The sequence below is a fragment of the Trachurus trachurus genome, assembly GCF_905171665.1.
Source record: "Trachurus trachurus genome assembly, chromosome: 1".
In the NCBI taxonomy this organism is placed as follows: Eukaryota; Metazoa; Chordata; class Actinopteri; order Carangiformes; family Carangidae; genus Trachurus; species Trachurus trachurus.
This window is the reverse complement of record NC_139891.1, coordinates 30,535,463-30,553,935: the sequence shown is the minus strand read 5'-3', so window position 1 is coordinate 30,553,935 and position 18,473 is coordinate 30,535,463. Positions and strand designations below refer to the sequence as shown.

The 18,473-nt window shown below is 41.1% G+C and overlaps 1 protein-coding gene across 2 annotated transcripts in view; it reads right to left on the bottom strand.

The window, feature by feature from the left end:
• Window positions 1-11,310: 11,310 nt before the first annotated feature.
• c1qtnf6b (C1q and TNF related 6b) overlaps window positions 11,311-18,473 on the bottom strand; it is a 28,668-nt gene continuing 21,505 nt past the window's right edge. For both annotated transcript variants that reach the window (XM_083983562.1, XM_083983561.1), the window contains exon 3: window positions 11,311-12,705. In XM_083983562.1, the coding sequence (XP_083839688.1) occupies window positions 12,158-12,705 (548 nt within the window). In that variant the 3' untranslated portion in view covers window positions 11,311-12,157. The remainder of the gene's footprint in view (window positions 12,706-18,473) is intronic.

The window sequence follows — 18,473 nt, the reverse complement described above, 5'->3', positions numbered from 1 at the left end:
ATCCAGCGTGGGATGCCCCAGGAAGGACACCTTTGTGCTATCTAGCTGAGCCCGCTGCCTTCGTGGCCCGCAGCTGAAAAGAGAATGGAAACTGGATGGACTGATTTAATTTTCTTTCTCTGAGCGTGTTTATGTGCTGACAATCTGAATAAGCGTTAAGTATTTCCACTGCGTCTTCCATTATCGTCAACATCAAAAGATTAAGAAGAAAGGGAAAATCTTTCGCACAGAAGCACAATGGAGCAAATAACCGAGGCGTAGATTCACATGGGACGATCAGATGATCTCAGGTGGGTCATTTCCAGTGAGACTTTCTCTGAACAGATTACAGACACACACAGGATTAAGAACCAGAACCGTCCTCTTGGTGTTTGACGAATGAGATTTTGGTTTGTTTCAACATAAATATCCTCATATAACCCACATTTATGCTGCAGTTCATTGGTAGCACACACACGCATGCAGATTCTGACACAGGGGATGTCTTCAAATATCAACCAGGGAATCATCTTACTCTTTCCCAGCTCAACACTGCACGCTGTGCAGGGAGCAGATAAGAGCTCTGACCTAGGGCGTGCGTTTAGGAGTCGGCATTTTGTTCTGTAGCCCACAGAGAGCATCAGGGCAGATCAGGGCCTAGATCAGAGGAGAAACCTTATCCGTCTCCTCAAGGATTGCCCTGTCAGCTGCTCTGGCTCAGAAAACCAAACGACTAAATTAGCCTCTGATAGAAAGATAAGTCACAGAGAAGACTCCTTCTTTTTTTCTTCTTCTCTGACTACACATCTGCCTGAAGGAGAAACCTATATGTCCTCCAGAAAACCTTGTCCTTGTTTTTCCTGCTCTTTAAAAATAGGATTTTTACAGATTGTTGTTGAACAGCAGAAGCAACAGAGGTAAACAAGAACATTGTAATTTCACTGCAAATGTTACGATGGGTGCAGTGAGCAGACAACACACCACATGAATGTCCCTCCGGATTGTGAGCGTGCCAGATGACCATTGTTAGAGCTTGCAGGCTTCACACACAAAAGTAATCTGGACTCTCACTTCAGTTAGAAAATGCCATTTCAGGCAGATACTTTGTAGTCTGATGGGGTTGGTTGTCAGTAGTGGCTCTGGATTTGGTTATCTGTTTGTCAAAAAAATCCAGCTTTAATTTCTCTGCAGTTTTTATGCAAGCAAAAACCACCTTGATTAATTACAACTATAAGAACGTTATAGTGAGGAACTTAATGAAACCTCAACAATCGCCAACTTTGACTGAATCAGCCTGTTGACACCATGCATGCTGAAAACAAACCGCAGTTCCTTGAAAGGCCACTTGAGGAGGTCCCCATACGCTAAATGCCAAACAACTAGCTACAGCAGAAATGCAAGTGTTTACAGCCCGGTGCAAAAAAATAACAACTTAGGTCTCTATGGGCTATTACCAAATGGGATTGTAACTCATTTCGACAGATTTATAAACACATATAGCCTTGATGTTTTTAAAGCCATGTGTAATTTGAGTGAAATGTGGATGTCGTGACTCGTTACAGTTTAGCTAACCTCTAGCTGTCTACTAGGTGAAATGTCAGATAAGTCACTGAACATGTTTGACTGTGTTTGTGGTGTCGGTGCCCTCTGCAGGATATTCTTAAATATGACTTAGCCTACAAAACATGAGGAAGTCTGTGCTCCTTTTTATGAAAGATAAGTCAAGGTCTGCTATTTTTTATGCTAGCATTAATTAGCATGTAGGCTATTAGGCTACTCATGACATTTGGCTTGTTACCGTAGATTGTTAACTAGCTAGGTTGCCAGCAAATTAATTAGCTTTAGGTTAGACGTTCAGTGGTGCCCAGTGGTGCTAACAGGAGCATATCCTATGCTAATCCACAGTTATTTAATCAGCATTCACCACAGTTGTTGGCTCCATACATGCTTGACCTTTCCGTTCATTGGATTTAGCTGGGAGAGCAGGCACTGCCAAGATGGCAACAGCAAAACAGCTCACTCTTGAGCTTGAAAACCGCTCTTCAGAAACCTATGGGAGACCTCATATACTCCAATGTTTTACACCTGGTAATGTGAGACATGATGTTCCTCAGAAATACATCAAACTTTACAAGAACAGTTGAGGTAAATGTAAGCAGACCGCAGATTTGGTCATTAAAAGTTTAACTTACACTCTGAACAACCCTTTTTGCCTCTGTCCTCCATTAACCGGCCTGCTCCGCTGGCTCAAGAAAAGATTTTACCTTGTTTGCACAGAGCTGAATCTGCTTGTCTTTGCTCAACTCGTGACCTTCACCACGAGATAAAATAAAGCCAACGGAGCGTGGAGCTGTGTCTGGCAGTGCCATGTACCTCATCCCCTCCCTCGGATCTGACTCACCCAGCAGGGCTCTGGCAGTGCTCTCTTAAGAGCCATTACCCAATTATTAGGTAGTGTGGCTTTTACAAGGGAAACAGAGAAGAGTGAGTGATGAAGGAAAGACAAAGCGACAGTGTGATGGAAATTGTGAATAGGCGACAGTGAGAAAGCAGAAACCTGAAGTTTCAGTGATGGATTCAATTTAACTAATGTTCCAGTCAGTTGTGATTTATATTAATAAAGCAGGGCTACTGAATTTAAAAACATGGTGTATTCTTGTATGAATCTGCAAAGGATTATAGCATTTGTACTGGGAATGCAGTATGTAACGCATTTGGACACTTCCCTAAACCCTACATAATGTATTGAGATGTCTCATGATACTTGTCAAATATGATCAACAGCCATGACCATAAACCTCTTAGCTGGAGAATCACTGTATCTTAAAATGGCTCTATTCACTTTACATAAGAGGTTGCGAGGTGGCTGAAGCATCGTGGTGCTTGAGCTGCCAGTTTGGATGTTATGATCTTTTAAGGCTCTGTATGTGGACTCTGCTATTAATATCAGCAAATGCTATGACTGCTCTGTTTTCCCTCCCGTTTAAATACCAATAAACTCGTGCTTTGAAGCCTTTAAGCTGGATAACAGGATGGTGTTACAGTGATAATGAGGAATAAAAATGAACATCCATTTTTCTTCACATTGTAAAATATTTTAAAATCATACTGAAATGATAAACACATAATGTGCTATGGTGATTTACAGGAACTCCCGTAATGAATGGACTGTAAATGTTTCCACCAATTAAACTTTTATGGGGTCAGTAACAAACTGTGACTCTTCTAGTGTGGTTCACACTGCCGATTTACTGGAGTCTGAAAACTACTCAAAATTAAATGTTGTATATCAATATCCATGGTCTACAGAGGAATGTATATATACTATACAACATATGTATATGACCAACGTGAGATTATTGCTTCGTAACTGCTAACCATAACCTTGAGTTTTAGCAAGACTCGTACCCAAGAAACACAGAGTTGTGTTGATCCATCTTTGTGAATATGCAACAAGTATATTGCAATTTCACCCTGGAGATCTAGCAAGCAATTCTTACCTACAGGGAATTCAAAAGATTGAATCATATCTCCATTCCAGCCAGGCCTTTTTCTGCTCTCTTAAATTAAAATAGCAATAGCACAATCTCAGATAAGTTTCCTATGGACAACAATAAGCAAAGTTTTCTGCAAGAATCTCAAACGATCAGCATGCCTGAGCTAATAGAAAGTCCCACAAACAACTTCTACCCACCAGGGGAAAATATGCCCAAGACTGATTCATCCCATACAGAATTATTCACATCACAATTACATCAACCATCATCAATAAATGACCTCAACTGCTAAATGGATGTAGTTTTCAGAATAAAACCAATGCAAATAAATATGAAATGTGAAAATATGCATTGCAAATACACATATAATATATACATATTTGAAGCCTTGCACTGAGCTTAGTCTGAAGTATGCAGAGAGATTCAGTGGTACTGTATAACAACACACAGAGAAGCCAGCAGCACAACACCTGCAAGCCTGCAGAAGACACTAATGCCAAAAAACTAATGTCTGAACTCACGCTACAGTTTCATTTTCCATAAATTATGGAACTCATTTTTGAAAAACTGCATGCAACTTTTTTTTTGGGGGGGGGTGCATGTCATTTTGCCTTTCGTTTTGCAATTAATCTGTTTTTCGTCGTACATCCACTTTCTTTCTGTCTTTTCTCTAACTGGATGTTTGGTCAATCCTGCACTTCCACCCAACACGCCAAGAAAGATATCTGCAGACATGGAAAGCCTCATGATGTCCCCATTAATTAACACACACACACACACACGCCACTGGTCACTTTTGGGGACTATAACTATTATCATAATTTGCTTGACCCTGACCCTTTTGTTATCCTTATCCTAACCCCAGCCTTCACCACTGACCCACATATCTGTTTTTTCTTTAGCCACTTAAACTTGTGGGATTTGACCCCACATATATACAAAAACAAAGCTGCACACTGTAGCTCACTGGTATGTACACACCACCATAACTCTCCAGCTGTAGAAATGATGTTGCTTACTTTGGAGGGTATATGAAAGGTTAGTTGGCTCCGTCTCAGCCACCCTGTCTGCTCTGCTTACACAGCAGTGGTAGACTGCAGATCCTGAAACTGGAGATTTTAGTAGATTTATATCTTTTGGGGTTTTTTTGTGTTTAAAAGAGTTGTAATTTTATGATTTTAAGAAACTGCCAGGAACCATGTTGTCTCCTTTGATCTGTCATACATATTTTCATTCAACTTCCACTTTCATTATTATTTCTTTCTTTCCATAAAGCCTCCCTCATTTTTCCATTTCAATAAACTCCTCTCCATCTACTCCTCAAAAACGCTATGTGCCGCTGACAGATGAGTGTGGTCAGAGGTCATGTGGTTGTAATTAGGGGAGTGCTGCCTCAGAACTTGGCCTCGCTTCCTGTTTCTAATCTACGAGAAAACAGGGCCTCAGCTCAGTCAGCCCTGAAAACAGCTGTTAGCCTCGAGGCTCGGCCTCCGCACTCCTCAGCTGAAATAAAACAGTCTTTAACCTGTCTTTGTAGTCTCATAACATCTATCATAACCATCCCCCCGCCACGCCTGCTCCACCCTTCAATTTCCCTTCTTGCTTGATCAATTACATAACAGCAGAGCTACAGAGAAGCAGGAATGCAGAAGGCCTCACAGTGCTCACATATAGTTGATATCTGCCGGATTGTAAATCTTGTAATTTTTTTTATGTTACAGAGAAATGGTATTAGTCTGTTAGCTTTGGATCATTGAAAAGGAACTGATGTTATATGCTTCCCCTTTCCCCTTTATCTCTACATTTAACATCCTCTGGTCTGTTTTCAACTTGTGCCTACTCTGGTTTACAGGTGGCTCTTGTTACCCGGGTTTAGTCTTGAGGAAATCCTCCAGCCTCCAGCCTCTCGGCCATATTTTTCTTTTTCCCAGTAGGTCTCTCAGTATTTGCCATTTTATTCCTGCGTAAGCTTTTGGGAGAACCACCTAGAAGGAGACGTTAGAGAGAGCGTGAGACTGCTGCAGCAGAGATGCAGCTGCAGCTTCAGCCCCCGTAGCGTTGCCTCCAACCTGTCAAACAAAAAGATCCATCATCAGAATTGCTCACAGGTGAGTGTGTGGGAAGACGAGACCACCAACACGCTCCTCCAGAGTTCTCCAGGGGTCAAGAGGCTCATTTGAGGGTTGGGGGGAATAATTACCCCAACACAAATTGTCTCTTACCTTTATTGTTATGTAACAAGTCAACACTGGTCTGCTATGTAGAGGGAGTCACTGTGACTGTGTCATGACGACCTGCTGCACCAACGACCCACTGCCTTCGTCTTCTGTCCTTTGTATTTTTGTCCGTCCCCCGTTGTCTGTTCCTTATTGTCTCACTCCCTCCCTCTGTGTGTGTGTGCGTGTGTGTGTGCAGATTGCGTCCTCCTGGTTCAGGCTCCTGCCAAGTCACCTGCGCACCTGTGACTCATCAGCCAATCAACTCTACAACCTGCTGCAGTATTTAAACGCCGGCTCTTGTCTTCGCTCTCGGCCAGATGGCTCAGTCTCCCCCGTGGTGCCGATGCTCAACTCCCGAGTCTCATTTTCCTGGTATTGCTTTCTGTTTGACTAACCTTGGTTTCCCTGTGATTTAGACTTTTTTTTTTTTGCTTCATGCTCCACCCGGTCCAGCTTCACCCCCCAAGTCTTAAAGGGATAGTTCAACATTTTTGGCCATTGCCATAATCCCTATAGTTTTAGGAGTAGGTTTGTTACCTTTAATTGTCGGTGCAAGCTATTTTCAGAACGACGGAGCAGAGCCGCAAGCTGCTCAGAGCTACGCTACGGAGGCTTATGGGATTTCTTTGTTTCTCTCATCAAACTCATCAAATACACAATCCAACAACTCCAAAACGCTCTGGTGGACAAGTTGTGACCTGCACATTCACCACGCTATGAGATAATAACACAACGTTACCAGACAGAGTTGTTTTAGAGGTAAATGCAGAGACTGCTTGCTGAAAAACTGCCCCTGACGGCAACGTGCATCAGCGATTTTGCATGAATTTACCTCAAAAACAACTCTGTCTAAAACAACGTGGTGAATGTGCAGGTCACAACTTGTCCACCAGAGCGTTTTGGAGTTGTTGGATTATGTATTTGATGAGTTTGATGAGGGAAATCAAGAAATCCCATTAGCCTCTGCAGCGTAGCTCTGAGCCGCTCGCGGCTCTGCTCCGCCGTTCTAAAAATAGCTTGCACTGACAATTAAAGGTAACAAATCTACTGCTATGACTATAGGGATTATGGCAATGGGTCAATTTGCCAAAATGTTGAACTATCCCTTTAAGTTTAAAGGAAAACCACCCTCCCTCTTGGTTTGTATTCTGTATGTTGGGTCCAAAAAGTATTAAAAAAAAGGGGAAGAAATGTGCAAGAATCTGATCCTGAATCCAGTCTAAAGTCTTTGTATGTGAGCTGTCAGTCAAAAAGACTGCAGGCAGACTTCAAGAAAATAAATGGGAACAGTCCAGGTGTAAGAAGAGATTAAAAACATCTGTGTCCAGCACTTGGAAGTGTGAACGTGAAGGTTTAAATAACAACTCAAACTCCACAAGACTTAACATGCTGTTAAATTTAACGGTGTATTTTCATCTCCATGCATCACTGCTTCATCTGGTCTGGACACCACTAAAAACTGTTTCTTCCCCTCAGGCCAAAAGGACGATCAATACAAATGCTCACACCTATTCCTCCTTAATCTTAGTAGTTTTAGCTATTAATATTTATTAGTCTTTCATCTTTATTTTATTCATATTTATGATCTTTGGTATGTGTGTTTGTCACTTAATTGTCTTATTGTGGTTTATGTGACTGTTTCATTTGCACCGTTATGTAGCACTTTTTGTTTTATTGGTTGTACAATGACAATAACACATTCATTCATTCATTCATTCACTCACACACACAGTGATATGATGGAGTCTGTGATTTGTGTCTTTAAATACCTGTGCCCTACTGCCCTTTCACTACTTTAACATTATTATTATAATAGATTGTATTATTAATATTGTCCATTCAGCAGCTCCTCAGTATTTCTTAAACTAAAAGTCATTGTGGTGCATGAGGAATTATATGAATTGGCCGTAAAGACCATAGATGTCATGGTTTGTGTCCCTAGTCCCATTTTATTTCCACGTTTTATTTTGAAGTTCAGTGTCCTGTCTTCCTGTGTGTTTCCTTCCGTGATTACCTAATGTGTCTCACCTGTGTTGGTTGTCTTTGTGGGGTCGTCTGCGTTGTTACATGTTGCCCATTTACTTAGTTCTTCCCATGTTCCAGTGTTTTCTCTGCATTTTCCTGAGTTTTCTGTTTCACTTCCCTGTTTTTGAGAAGTCTGCATTTCTTCGGGTCCAGTCCTCCACCCAAATGTGAAAGACAAGGACAACTGGAAAACACTCAAATTAAATACACAAAGAGAAACAAAGCAGGTTGGGAAATCAACACAGGTGAGACACATTAGGTAATCACGGAAGGAAGCACACAGGAAGATTGGGAATTGAACTTCAAAATAAAACAGAAATGGGACAAGAGACACAAACCATCACAATATACTTTTGGAAGAAAAAAAACCCATACATGACTAGAAATGTAATCAAACCAATGTATCAAACCAAAGAATGTAATAGGCTCAAAAAGGGAGGATAATTCACAGTTTGAAGGGTGTAAATAACCATACACTCTGTGCTTGATAGATGATCCAGCTGTGATAATGCATCTCCCAGCTGTTGCTCCTCTTTGGCTGAATCCTGTCGACAACATCCTATAAAACCTCTTGCACAGAGATGCTCAGACTGTGAGTGTGTCCTACCTCTCACCTTGTTAGCCAGTGTTTTAAACTCTGCAGGGGGATAATTAGAGGTTTTTATGATTTCACACCACTTGGGTTGTTTGTTTTTAATGGGACCGAGTGAATCAGCCTGAACTTGGCCAGTTGTGTTCAACAGTCTTATAAAAGTTGAGTTAATTAAACTGATTTGCCGAAATGCAGTGTGCAGGTATTTTTACTGGGCAACAAACAAAGTGAGTGCAAAGAAAATGCTGTTTTTAAAATCACACACTGAGAAACTCATCATGCTCAGTCTTTAATTTATTCATCCTCCCATCTGGTCTCAATGAAGATTTACATGTGTTTTTGCACAATTTTTGACTCCACTTATGCAATTCATGTTTCTTTTTTATTCACATTATTTTGATTCATGTTCCCTCACTCCCCTTCTTTCATCAAATGACTGTAAATAATGTGTTCTGACAAAACTAAGTCTGACAAACCTCAACTAGGGCAAAATTAAATGCCTAAAGTGAACCAAATCAACCAGAGCTCATTTTTAACCATGAGCCTCTTCTCCTGTGCATGTTGGATCAGCTTCCACTAGTCTGGGCTGACGATCCAGGAAACTGTTCTGATGTCCTGCTTTGTTTCCCAATAGAGCCTTTTTTCAGATCTCCACGCGGGGTTTAAAGTATTTATAACGCTGCAGCCTGCTTTTCCTCTAGCAAAGCCTCCCTGAGGACGGCATTACAGCTAATGGGAGGGATATGGCCAAACAGATGGAGCTGGCAAACTGCAGAGACTCGTCCGCTGTCTCTGAAAGTTTCAGGGTTTTTTATTTTTTGGTTAAACTCAAAGATTTCCCTCACAGGATCGAGTGGTTTCATTGTGAGCCAAGACTTAAGCTGGATGCTGTCTGATGTAAAAAAAGAGAGGTTGCAAAAAGCTGTAGAAGTATGATGATGTGCTTAGAATAAAGTGACATGTTAGTGGAAGATAGAGGCTCCTGATCATGTGGAATTATGAAAACTTTTTAATTTCTTTCATTGTTTTCCATCAAGTGTCTTTTTGCTGCAGCTCACTGATACAGAACAAAGAGAGACTTGGTTCGCAGAGGAGGAAATATTGTTTACAAATTAAAAACACAAATCCCACAACAGCACAAGAGGAAGCACAGATATGAGCTTTTAAGAAAGCTATTATACAGCTATTTACATAAACTGCTCTGCAGTATGAAGTCATGATATTTCATCATTAAAAAGACTAATGCATCCCTGCATTTCATAATAAAGCACCTTTTTTTTCTTTTATTATTATTTTTGATATGCTGGGTTTTGATGTTGTTGTTTAAAGGGTCAGTTCAGGAAAAAAAAACAATGGTTTTACCACTTAACTCTGCAGCCATGCAGTCAATTTTTGTTGTATTTAAAGAGACTTTTAGAGCTTTCACATAAAATCAAAACAGTGATAGTCTATCCGCAAAGAAGCATTAATGAGTTCTAAAGTTTTGAGCAACTCCAATTAAAATTTAAACCATCTCTAATCCAAGTCTGTCAGTTTTATAGATTTGTGTTGTTGCAGGAAGAGTTTTGAAGGTCAGAAGTGTTGACACATGAGGCGGAAGGATCAGACTGTACATGTAATTATCCACTGTGACACCTGTGAGAAGGCACAAGAGATTTCTGAGGTGTGCCATGTTGAGATGATACAAAATGAACCATTATTTTGCTCAGTGGAACAATTTGTGGTCTTTACCCTCCACTATATTTTTTTACCCTTAAAATTAAACTTGGAACAGTCGTCCATCATTACATCAAAAGAAGAGAGGGTGGACCTGAGCCAACGATGCTTCTGACCCATGATCTCTGAAGAGGAGGTTTGATGAACAGCCAAACAAGGAAACAAGACTGGACTCCACCCTCCACCACATCTACACTCAAGACTGAAGGACAAACGAGAACGTTGTCTTATCAAAGGGCCAACACGCAATGTCAGACTCCAGAGGTTTTCACTAGTCCAAAATGTCCAAACACACCCATGGAAAACCAAGACAAATCAAATATGTATGAACTCATGTTCAGAGGTTTTCAGTGGTTCCACGTGGACCAGAAGACAGTTACTGTGGACTGCTTGACTACGACGATGTGCTATGAATTAAAAAGTAGAATAACGTGAGCAAATCTTAACGTCTAGAAACTGAAAAAAATGTAATATAGTAAGTCTTATTTTCACACTCTGACATTAAAGGGATAGTTCAACATTTTGGCAAATTGGCCCACTGCCATAATCCCTATAGACCCTTTCAGAGAGTATAAACAAAGACAGGTGTGGCTCATTAGAAAACGCTCTGGTACACTAAATGGAATGGAGCCTTAATTAGTATCCTTGGTAACACCTGTATTTGTTTATACTCTCTGAAACGGTCTATAGTCATAGCAGTAGGTTCGTTACCTTGTTGTCAGTGCAAGTTATTTTTAGAACGGTGGAGCAGAGCCGCGAGCTGCTCAGAGCTATGCTACGGAGGCTAATGGGATTTCTTGGTTTCCTTCATCAAACTCATCAGATACACAATCCAACCATTCAAAATGCTCTCGAAGACAAGTTGTGACCTGCACATTCACCACGCTATGAGATAATAACAGAACATTACCAGACAGAGTTGTTTTAGAGGCAAATTCATGCAAAACCGCTGATGTGCGTTCCTGTCGGAGGCAGTTTTTCAGCAAGCAGTCTCGGCATTTGCCTCAAAATCAACTCCATCTCGTAACGTTCTGTTATTATCTCATAGCGTGGTGAATGTGCAGGTCACAACTTGTCCACCAGAGCGTTTTGGAGTTTTTGGATTGCGTATTTGATGAGTTTGATGAGGGAAACCAAGAAATCCCTTTAGCCTCCGTAGCGTAGCTCTGTGCAGCTCGCGGCTCTGCTCCGCCGTTCTAAAAATAGCTTGCACCGACAAATAAAGGTAATGAACCTACTGCTATGACTATAGGAATTATGAACTATCCCTTTAAACTCTGACCCTTTGACATCCAGTTAGACCGAGTATCATTTGAACTGGGTCGTGGACTTTACCAGCCTCTTGTTGTTGTTTGTCAGTGTTGTCAAATTTCCTGCAGCAGCTTGAATGCATCATTGTGTAACATCATTATATCAGGTTTGCTGGATCTCTTAGCTTCAGAAAATACAATTTAAAACTCTCTGCACGGCTGCACACCATCAAGATAAGTGGCACTAGCATTTATTTTTATTTTTTTCGAGTGTTGCGTTGCGTTGTGAACCGACCCTTTAAAGTGTTCTTCTGAGAGGCACAAAGGAAGCGTACGACAGCAGTCTGCCCGTGTGTTAAGAGGCATCATAGAACAAATATAGAAATGATTGCACAGACTGATGATTCCTGATAAGTGACAACACTTTTTACACAAAGTCCCTGAACTGAGAAACCCAAGAGGGAAGGAAAAAAACCAGCACAGCACAGAAAGTAGGGGAAAAATGTCTGGCTTTGTACAAAAATGTATTTCTAGTGCAAAGGAAGTGATTCAACATTTTTTCCTAATTGTGCGCTGTGATATCTTTTTTTTTTCCCTTTTTATTTTTTATTTTTTATTGTTCCTTTTGACACTGATATTTTTGGGCAGTCCACATTTAAGAAGGCACAGTATGTTCCTCTCCAGGCTGAGAGCGATATTAAAAAAAAAAAAAAAAAAGCACCAACTTGTAAATGTCATCTTGTTAAGTTCTTCTTCCTCGGCACGAAGCAGCAGTATCCACGGCAACAAAACAAAAGAAATATTTGACCCAGAGATTCTGCCGATCCCGAAACCAACCCGCCTCTCGCTCTTGTCCCTGCTCTTGCATCTCTCTCTCTCTCACTGGAAGCTCGGGGCCACCAGGTATCCGTTGAAGGTGATGTAAACGTCCACGTCGTCGCTGTAGATGGCGTTCTCCCGCTCCCTCTTGTAGAGCCGCACCCACACCTCGTCGTTCAGCGCCAGGTTCAGCATGACGCTCTGGCTCTGCATGATGGAGCGCTCGCTGGGCTGCGCGTACAGGATCACCTGCTCGTTGTCGTTGTGCATCAGGTGCAGGTAGGTCTCCTTGAAGTTCCAGGTGTGGATGTTGACGTTGAAGAAGTAGATCCCCGGCACGTAGCAGTAGAACTTGCCCTTGAACATGTTGAAGTGCTCGTGGAGGTTGACGAACACCGTGTCGAACACCATGGCCTGGTAGTAGTCCACGCTGTGCAGGGACTTGCGCCGTCCCACCGAGAAGGACGAGTGCGGGATCTTGCAGGAGTCTCCGGGGGCCCCCGCCTGGCCTTTGCTGCCTTTGGGGCCGTTGGGTCCTCGGTAGCCTGAAGGGCCCTCCAGACCGGGCTTTCCAGGTGTTCCTTTGTCCCCTTTGTCTCCTTTATCACCTGAGGGGCACAAGAGGAAAGACATGAGGAGCAGAAACATTGTAGCTCTTGGTTCAGTTCAAGTTCAAGTTCAAGTTCAATTTTATTTATACAGCACGTTTAAAAACAACCATTGTTGACCAAAGTGCTGTACAAGTCATATCAGACACATTATATCAAACACATTCAGCACAAATAGACAGTTATACACAGTATACATAGTAAACATAGTTTCCCATATTAAGTTAACCCACACTGAAGGCCAGCGAGAAAAAGTAGGTCTTGAGCAAAGACTTGAATTGCACAACATCTTCAGCAGATTTTATGTGTCTAGGAAGCTTGTTCCAGAGCCTGGGTGCTGCCACCGCAAAAGCTCTGTCACCTTTAGTTTTGCATCTTGTTCTTGGGACCCCCAGGAGAAGCGTATTTGCTGATCTTGTTTCTCTGGGTGCAACTTGAAAACGTAAAAGGTCACATACTGTAAATATGGTGAGGCTAAGCCATTTACAATCTTAAAAACAACCAATAAAATCTTAAAATCAATCCTAAATTTGGTGTGTTTTTTTCTTTGGGAAACTAATGGATTCAGCTCACTGAGATAAGAGAGCTCTCTTTTTTGTTTTTTCAACTGAGATGGAAAATTTATCCCAGATATTAAGAGGTCATCTCAACATTTAACATTTAACAAAGTGCAGCTCGCCCAGAGAAAACAACAAATCCGAGACGTGATCTGAGCTCGGAGCCTCCATCCTGTCATGCACACAAATCCATTAAGCTTTTTGTCTCGTTCTCGTGGCAACAAATCCACAAATTACTGCAAAACTTTAACATCAGACATTTGAAATCCTGCTTGTAAATCTGAAGGACTTTTGTTAAATCCCTGCTCATTTCAACTGATCTCTTCTTCTTTTTCTTCTTCTTTTTCTTTTTCTCTGAAACAGAAACATTTAAGGATGGAAACATGTAAACTGTGGTTTGCAGGATATGTACGACAGTTTACAGTCTGAAATTAATTAAAACTTGAATTAAACCCTGACCTTTATTGACCTCTACTGAAGACCAGTTGGAACTGCAAGAAAATCGATATTATTTATTCCTGCCTGCACATGTTGCCTGCAGGGAGAATATTTTAGTGCCAACAAATGTTGAAAAAAAAAAAAAAAGCTAAGAGGAAAGAGAGTGATGGAAAAAAGTTTAATAAATCAACACCTGTCTGAAAAAAAGAAAACAGGTGTTTAAATACTGCTTCAATTTACAGGCAATTCAACAACAAATAGTCACTTAATACAAGAGACAAAGAGGAGTTTGGTTTGTCGACTCGGTATCAGACAAAACAGCCGGGTCTACTTGTCAAAATAAAATATGTAACCCAACAGAGGAGAAATGTCCCCTGTGCTCTGAAAATCATCACCAATTTATTTCTTAATCCACAAAGTTTAAACCAGAGTTTTTCTTAGATCACAAAATGCTGTTTTTGGTGTCACATGTGGTTTTCACTTGGCAGCAACACATTTGTAAAACAGATGCTGAGCTCAGGCCTGTGAGCACATGCAGCCACAGACCATCACCAGGGCTGGAGGGGGCAACAAGGTGATGCCACATGGAGGCTGCATGTAGGTATCATCTAGATGTTTCCATGCAGGTGGATACTGTTGCTAATCAAGGCAACATAAGATGCATACAGCTGTTATTTCCAGTGGTAACAGATGGCCACTCTAAATCAAAGTGAATCAAATAATGTAAATATAGTGATTGTGCCAAATGTTGTCAAACTTCCCTCTGTTGCACACATGGTTAATGTCGGTAAAACATATGATTAATATATAAAGTTCAGATGCACAAGTCTTAAAGAGAATTCTGGTCATTTTCTAAGTAACACTCTACAGCTCTAGGTCCCCGAGTGCAACCATAGAAAAAAATCTGAGAAAAATATGTGCAGACCGGACCTAGCTCTCCTCCTGCTAGCTGCGCTGCACTGCAGTTTAGGAGGAAAACTGTGATTTTGAATGGGGGAAAAAAAAGCATCAATATGAATATAACAGCTTTTTTTACCATCAAAAATCCTTTTTTTTTGGAGCGTAAAGCAGGAGGAGGTTGTGGTGGATGGATGGAACAATAAAACAAAGGAATAGGAGTGTGTCGAATAAAACCAACAGATTATATTGGTTCTGTTATCCATGAAACAGGTTGTCCAATGTTTATAAGAACTTTAACTCAAATCAGGATCTTTAACTCAAATCTAACAACATTGAAATGAAATATTTTTTTAACCTCTTCTCATGAATAGATAAAGTGTATATCTTCTCAAAACTCTCTTCCAAATGTATCACTGTGAAAATTAACCACAACAAACCATTATGATATGAATGAAACAGAGGAATGAGCCTGAAAACAAAATGATTCCAACTTTATGGGTAACCGGGTCCGTGTACCTCTGGGCTAGATTCACAACATATCAGACTGCACACACACATTGTGATGGTGATAGGGAGTAAAGGGGGAAAAACTATATAAAGTTATAGAGGGTGATTAAGTGTGGATCTGCTGCTCAGCTGCCACCACCAGTTTTACTGCTGTTGGATATTGATCCAACAAAACTCTGAAACCTCACTGAAGAGATGAAAGTGAAGTGCTTCCATAAAGGTGGTGGAGAAAACTGTCTGTTGATGAAAAACAAAACTGCATATGATCTGCTGAGTGTGAAGGTCATAAGGTCACCATAAACCTGTGACCTGTGAGCATCCTGCAGTCTCCGTTTTTTTGTCTTTGTCACTTTCCTGTTCGCACAAACCACACCTGTCAAACCCATTCACCTGATAAAGCCGCCTGTGCTGTGTGTGATGTTGGAAATGTCAGCAGGATGTTTTTATGTACCTGTAGTCCTAGCTCTTGTTTACAGTATATATCGTGGCTCCTCGACAACCCAACACCGTTTCTCCCTTGGATTTTAAATTCATATGCAAACTGTCAACGAGCTCTGAAAATGATTAATGAGCTTATGCATATCCTCCTGTCGCCGCCGCTGACTGAAATGTCTTTGGTTAAGTGGACATTTTTGAGTGTTGCTATTGTTCCCAGCACACAAAAAAACACCCTTTTGCTCTCAAATCAAGTGACACTGCTTTTGGCCCCCCCGTTTTTTAAAACTTCATCCTCATATCACCACCGAGCAGCTGTAAATCTTGAAGGGCCTGTGAGCCGAGAAAACACTCCCACGACAATAAACAGAGGCAAATAAACTGAGGAGCGGCGCGGCTTATTGAAAATTGTCGGATGAAAAGTTGGTGACAGTTTGCGATTTCCGCATCCAGTTGAAGGACGACGTGCAGCCAGGAACCTTTTCAAATCATCCCGGGAGATTCAAAACTACATGGTTTTTTAAAGCTTTTAAAATCCTGATATGTAAATGCACGTAGGCCTCTGAGGCTCGGCTGATATAAAGAAACCTTTGTAGGATGGTGCTGTGCCGTCTCTAAGACTTTTAGGCAGGTCACGAGTTAAGCACCTCGGGAGCTGGGTATAAACCTCACAGGAAGGAGCCTTCATTCACAACCATGACCAAAACTTCCTGAAGACCAGAAGGAGTAAACAACACGGCTCATCATCCTCTCCACACATCCACAGAGATCTGTCTGGCTTTGACCGGTGCCCACAGCCCAGAGAGGAGAGAGTCACAGCAGTTTCCACAAACAGCAGCTTAAGCAGCCACCTCTGCACTCGCTGACCATATATGGGGCTGATCCTTCATCCTGAAATCAAATAACAAGTGCACCGACACTAGTAATCCTACTCTAGAATAAAGCTCTGTCAACTCATACACTATTAAATCTGCGATGTTCAATACATTTGAGTATTTTCATTTTAAACAAAATATTATTTCACTTTTTCACTTCATGTTTAGTGTTTTCCAGTTCCGATACCTGAACTTGTGGCTCAGGTTAAAGAAACTATGCAAGTTTTTTTTTTTACCTTGATTAAAGAGCTTCAGAGCATTTGTGATGGTTAAATGTCTTGTTGCAGGGAGAATGGAGGCTCTCTCCCTTCCACCTAGATGCTCTTGGGCCGAAAACCAAACTTGCAAGGTCAGAACCTTCGACCCGGTGTCCCAGCTCTCATCTCCCGAGAAAACGATAAGCTTTATAGCACTACGACACAAACACGCCCCGTAATCTCTTGTTTATGACAGAAAAAACGACACAAATATACACATCGTAACACACATAGTATATAACGTGGTTATCCACTGCTCCATGGACTGCCCTGGCACTGGCTTTGATGAAAACAAATGCACATGAATGAAAAAAGAGCATAAAAGCGACCGGACTTGCATAGTTGCCCCTTTAAAGAGGAACTATGCAAGTCTTTGCTTTTGCTTTTCTGCTGTTTTGCTAACCCTCCACCTGGTCATGTGCATTTGTTTACAACAAAGCCGTCAAAAAATCTATACATGGAGCGGTGGATAACGTTACACAACATATACGATGTTACTACATGTACAGTATATCTGTGTAGTCTCAACTGTCATAAACAAAGAAATGCAGGTTACGGAGCGTGTTTGTGTCACGGTGTTGCAGAGACGAGAGTTGGGACACCGGGGCAGCGGCGGCCAGGTACTACACTGATGTTGCAAGGTTGGTTTTCAGCCATGAGACGCCAGGTAGAAGACAGAGAGCCTCTGTTCTCACTCGTAACAAGTCACAAGTCATGTAGTTAACTATGAAAACTACTCCGGAGCTCTAATTAAGGTAAAAATGTATCATAGCCACAGGAAAAATCCTGCTTAGTTCCTCTTTAAAGCCTTTGTAAAACATGAGCTCACACACGAATGCCAATCATTAAAAAAAAAGTGGAATAAATAACTAATCGTGTTCTCTTTGCCCTTGCAATTAAAGCCTTATTTACTTCACTCGTTGCTTTTTTACTAGTAAGACCTTCCAGTGTGTCATATCATTTTGGTTAAATTCAGAGCCAAAAACTCTTGCATTTATTATTGTTTTAAATATTCTTTAATTCATTTGATGTGATACGTGTATTTGCACTATTAATACAAATGTGCTGGCAAAACAACAACACAGTGCAAATTATAAAACACATCACATACTAGTGGCTGGTTTTATAACAGTTATTGTGTCATATGCTAGATAGCCTACTTTCTTTAATAGGTCACTGATGATCATTTGAACATGGTTGAACAATTGAACAAAATGAGTTGTTTGGCAATGGCAATTTTAAAAAAACACAAAGCACCAAATGACTGAAGCTGTTTTCATGAACTCTGTCATTGCAAAGATATCTATTGGATAAGTGTGAACAGACGTGTGACTTGGCTGCAACCAGAGGTGAACACTGAGGGAGGAAAAAGGCGACAATCTGTGTGGCAGAGGTCTCTGGATATATCTGCTCTGATTTAGACAAAGAATAAATAAATAGTCTATGTAAACATATATTTACTCTGCAGAGAGGAGGACGGGAGTCAGTGAAGGAGGCCGTTTACATTATATAACAGCAAACATCTTTGATCACAGTTTATAACCCCCATCAGCTATTATATGCATATGTATATCAACCTACAAAGGTTCACATATCAGCTCACACTCATCAGATCAACACCCACTCAGTTTATATCCATCCATCCATCTATTAATTTGCACAATACTGACAATACCAATTTCAAAATGAAAAGTACAACTAGCTGGGGCTAACCAAAATAAAAGCACTGCAGCTATTAGAGCTTGAAACCAACATTTAAACCAATATTACAGGCACTGCAGCAGCAGCAGCAGCAGCAG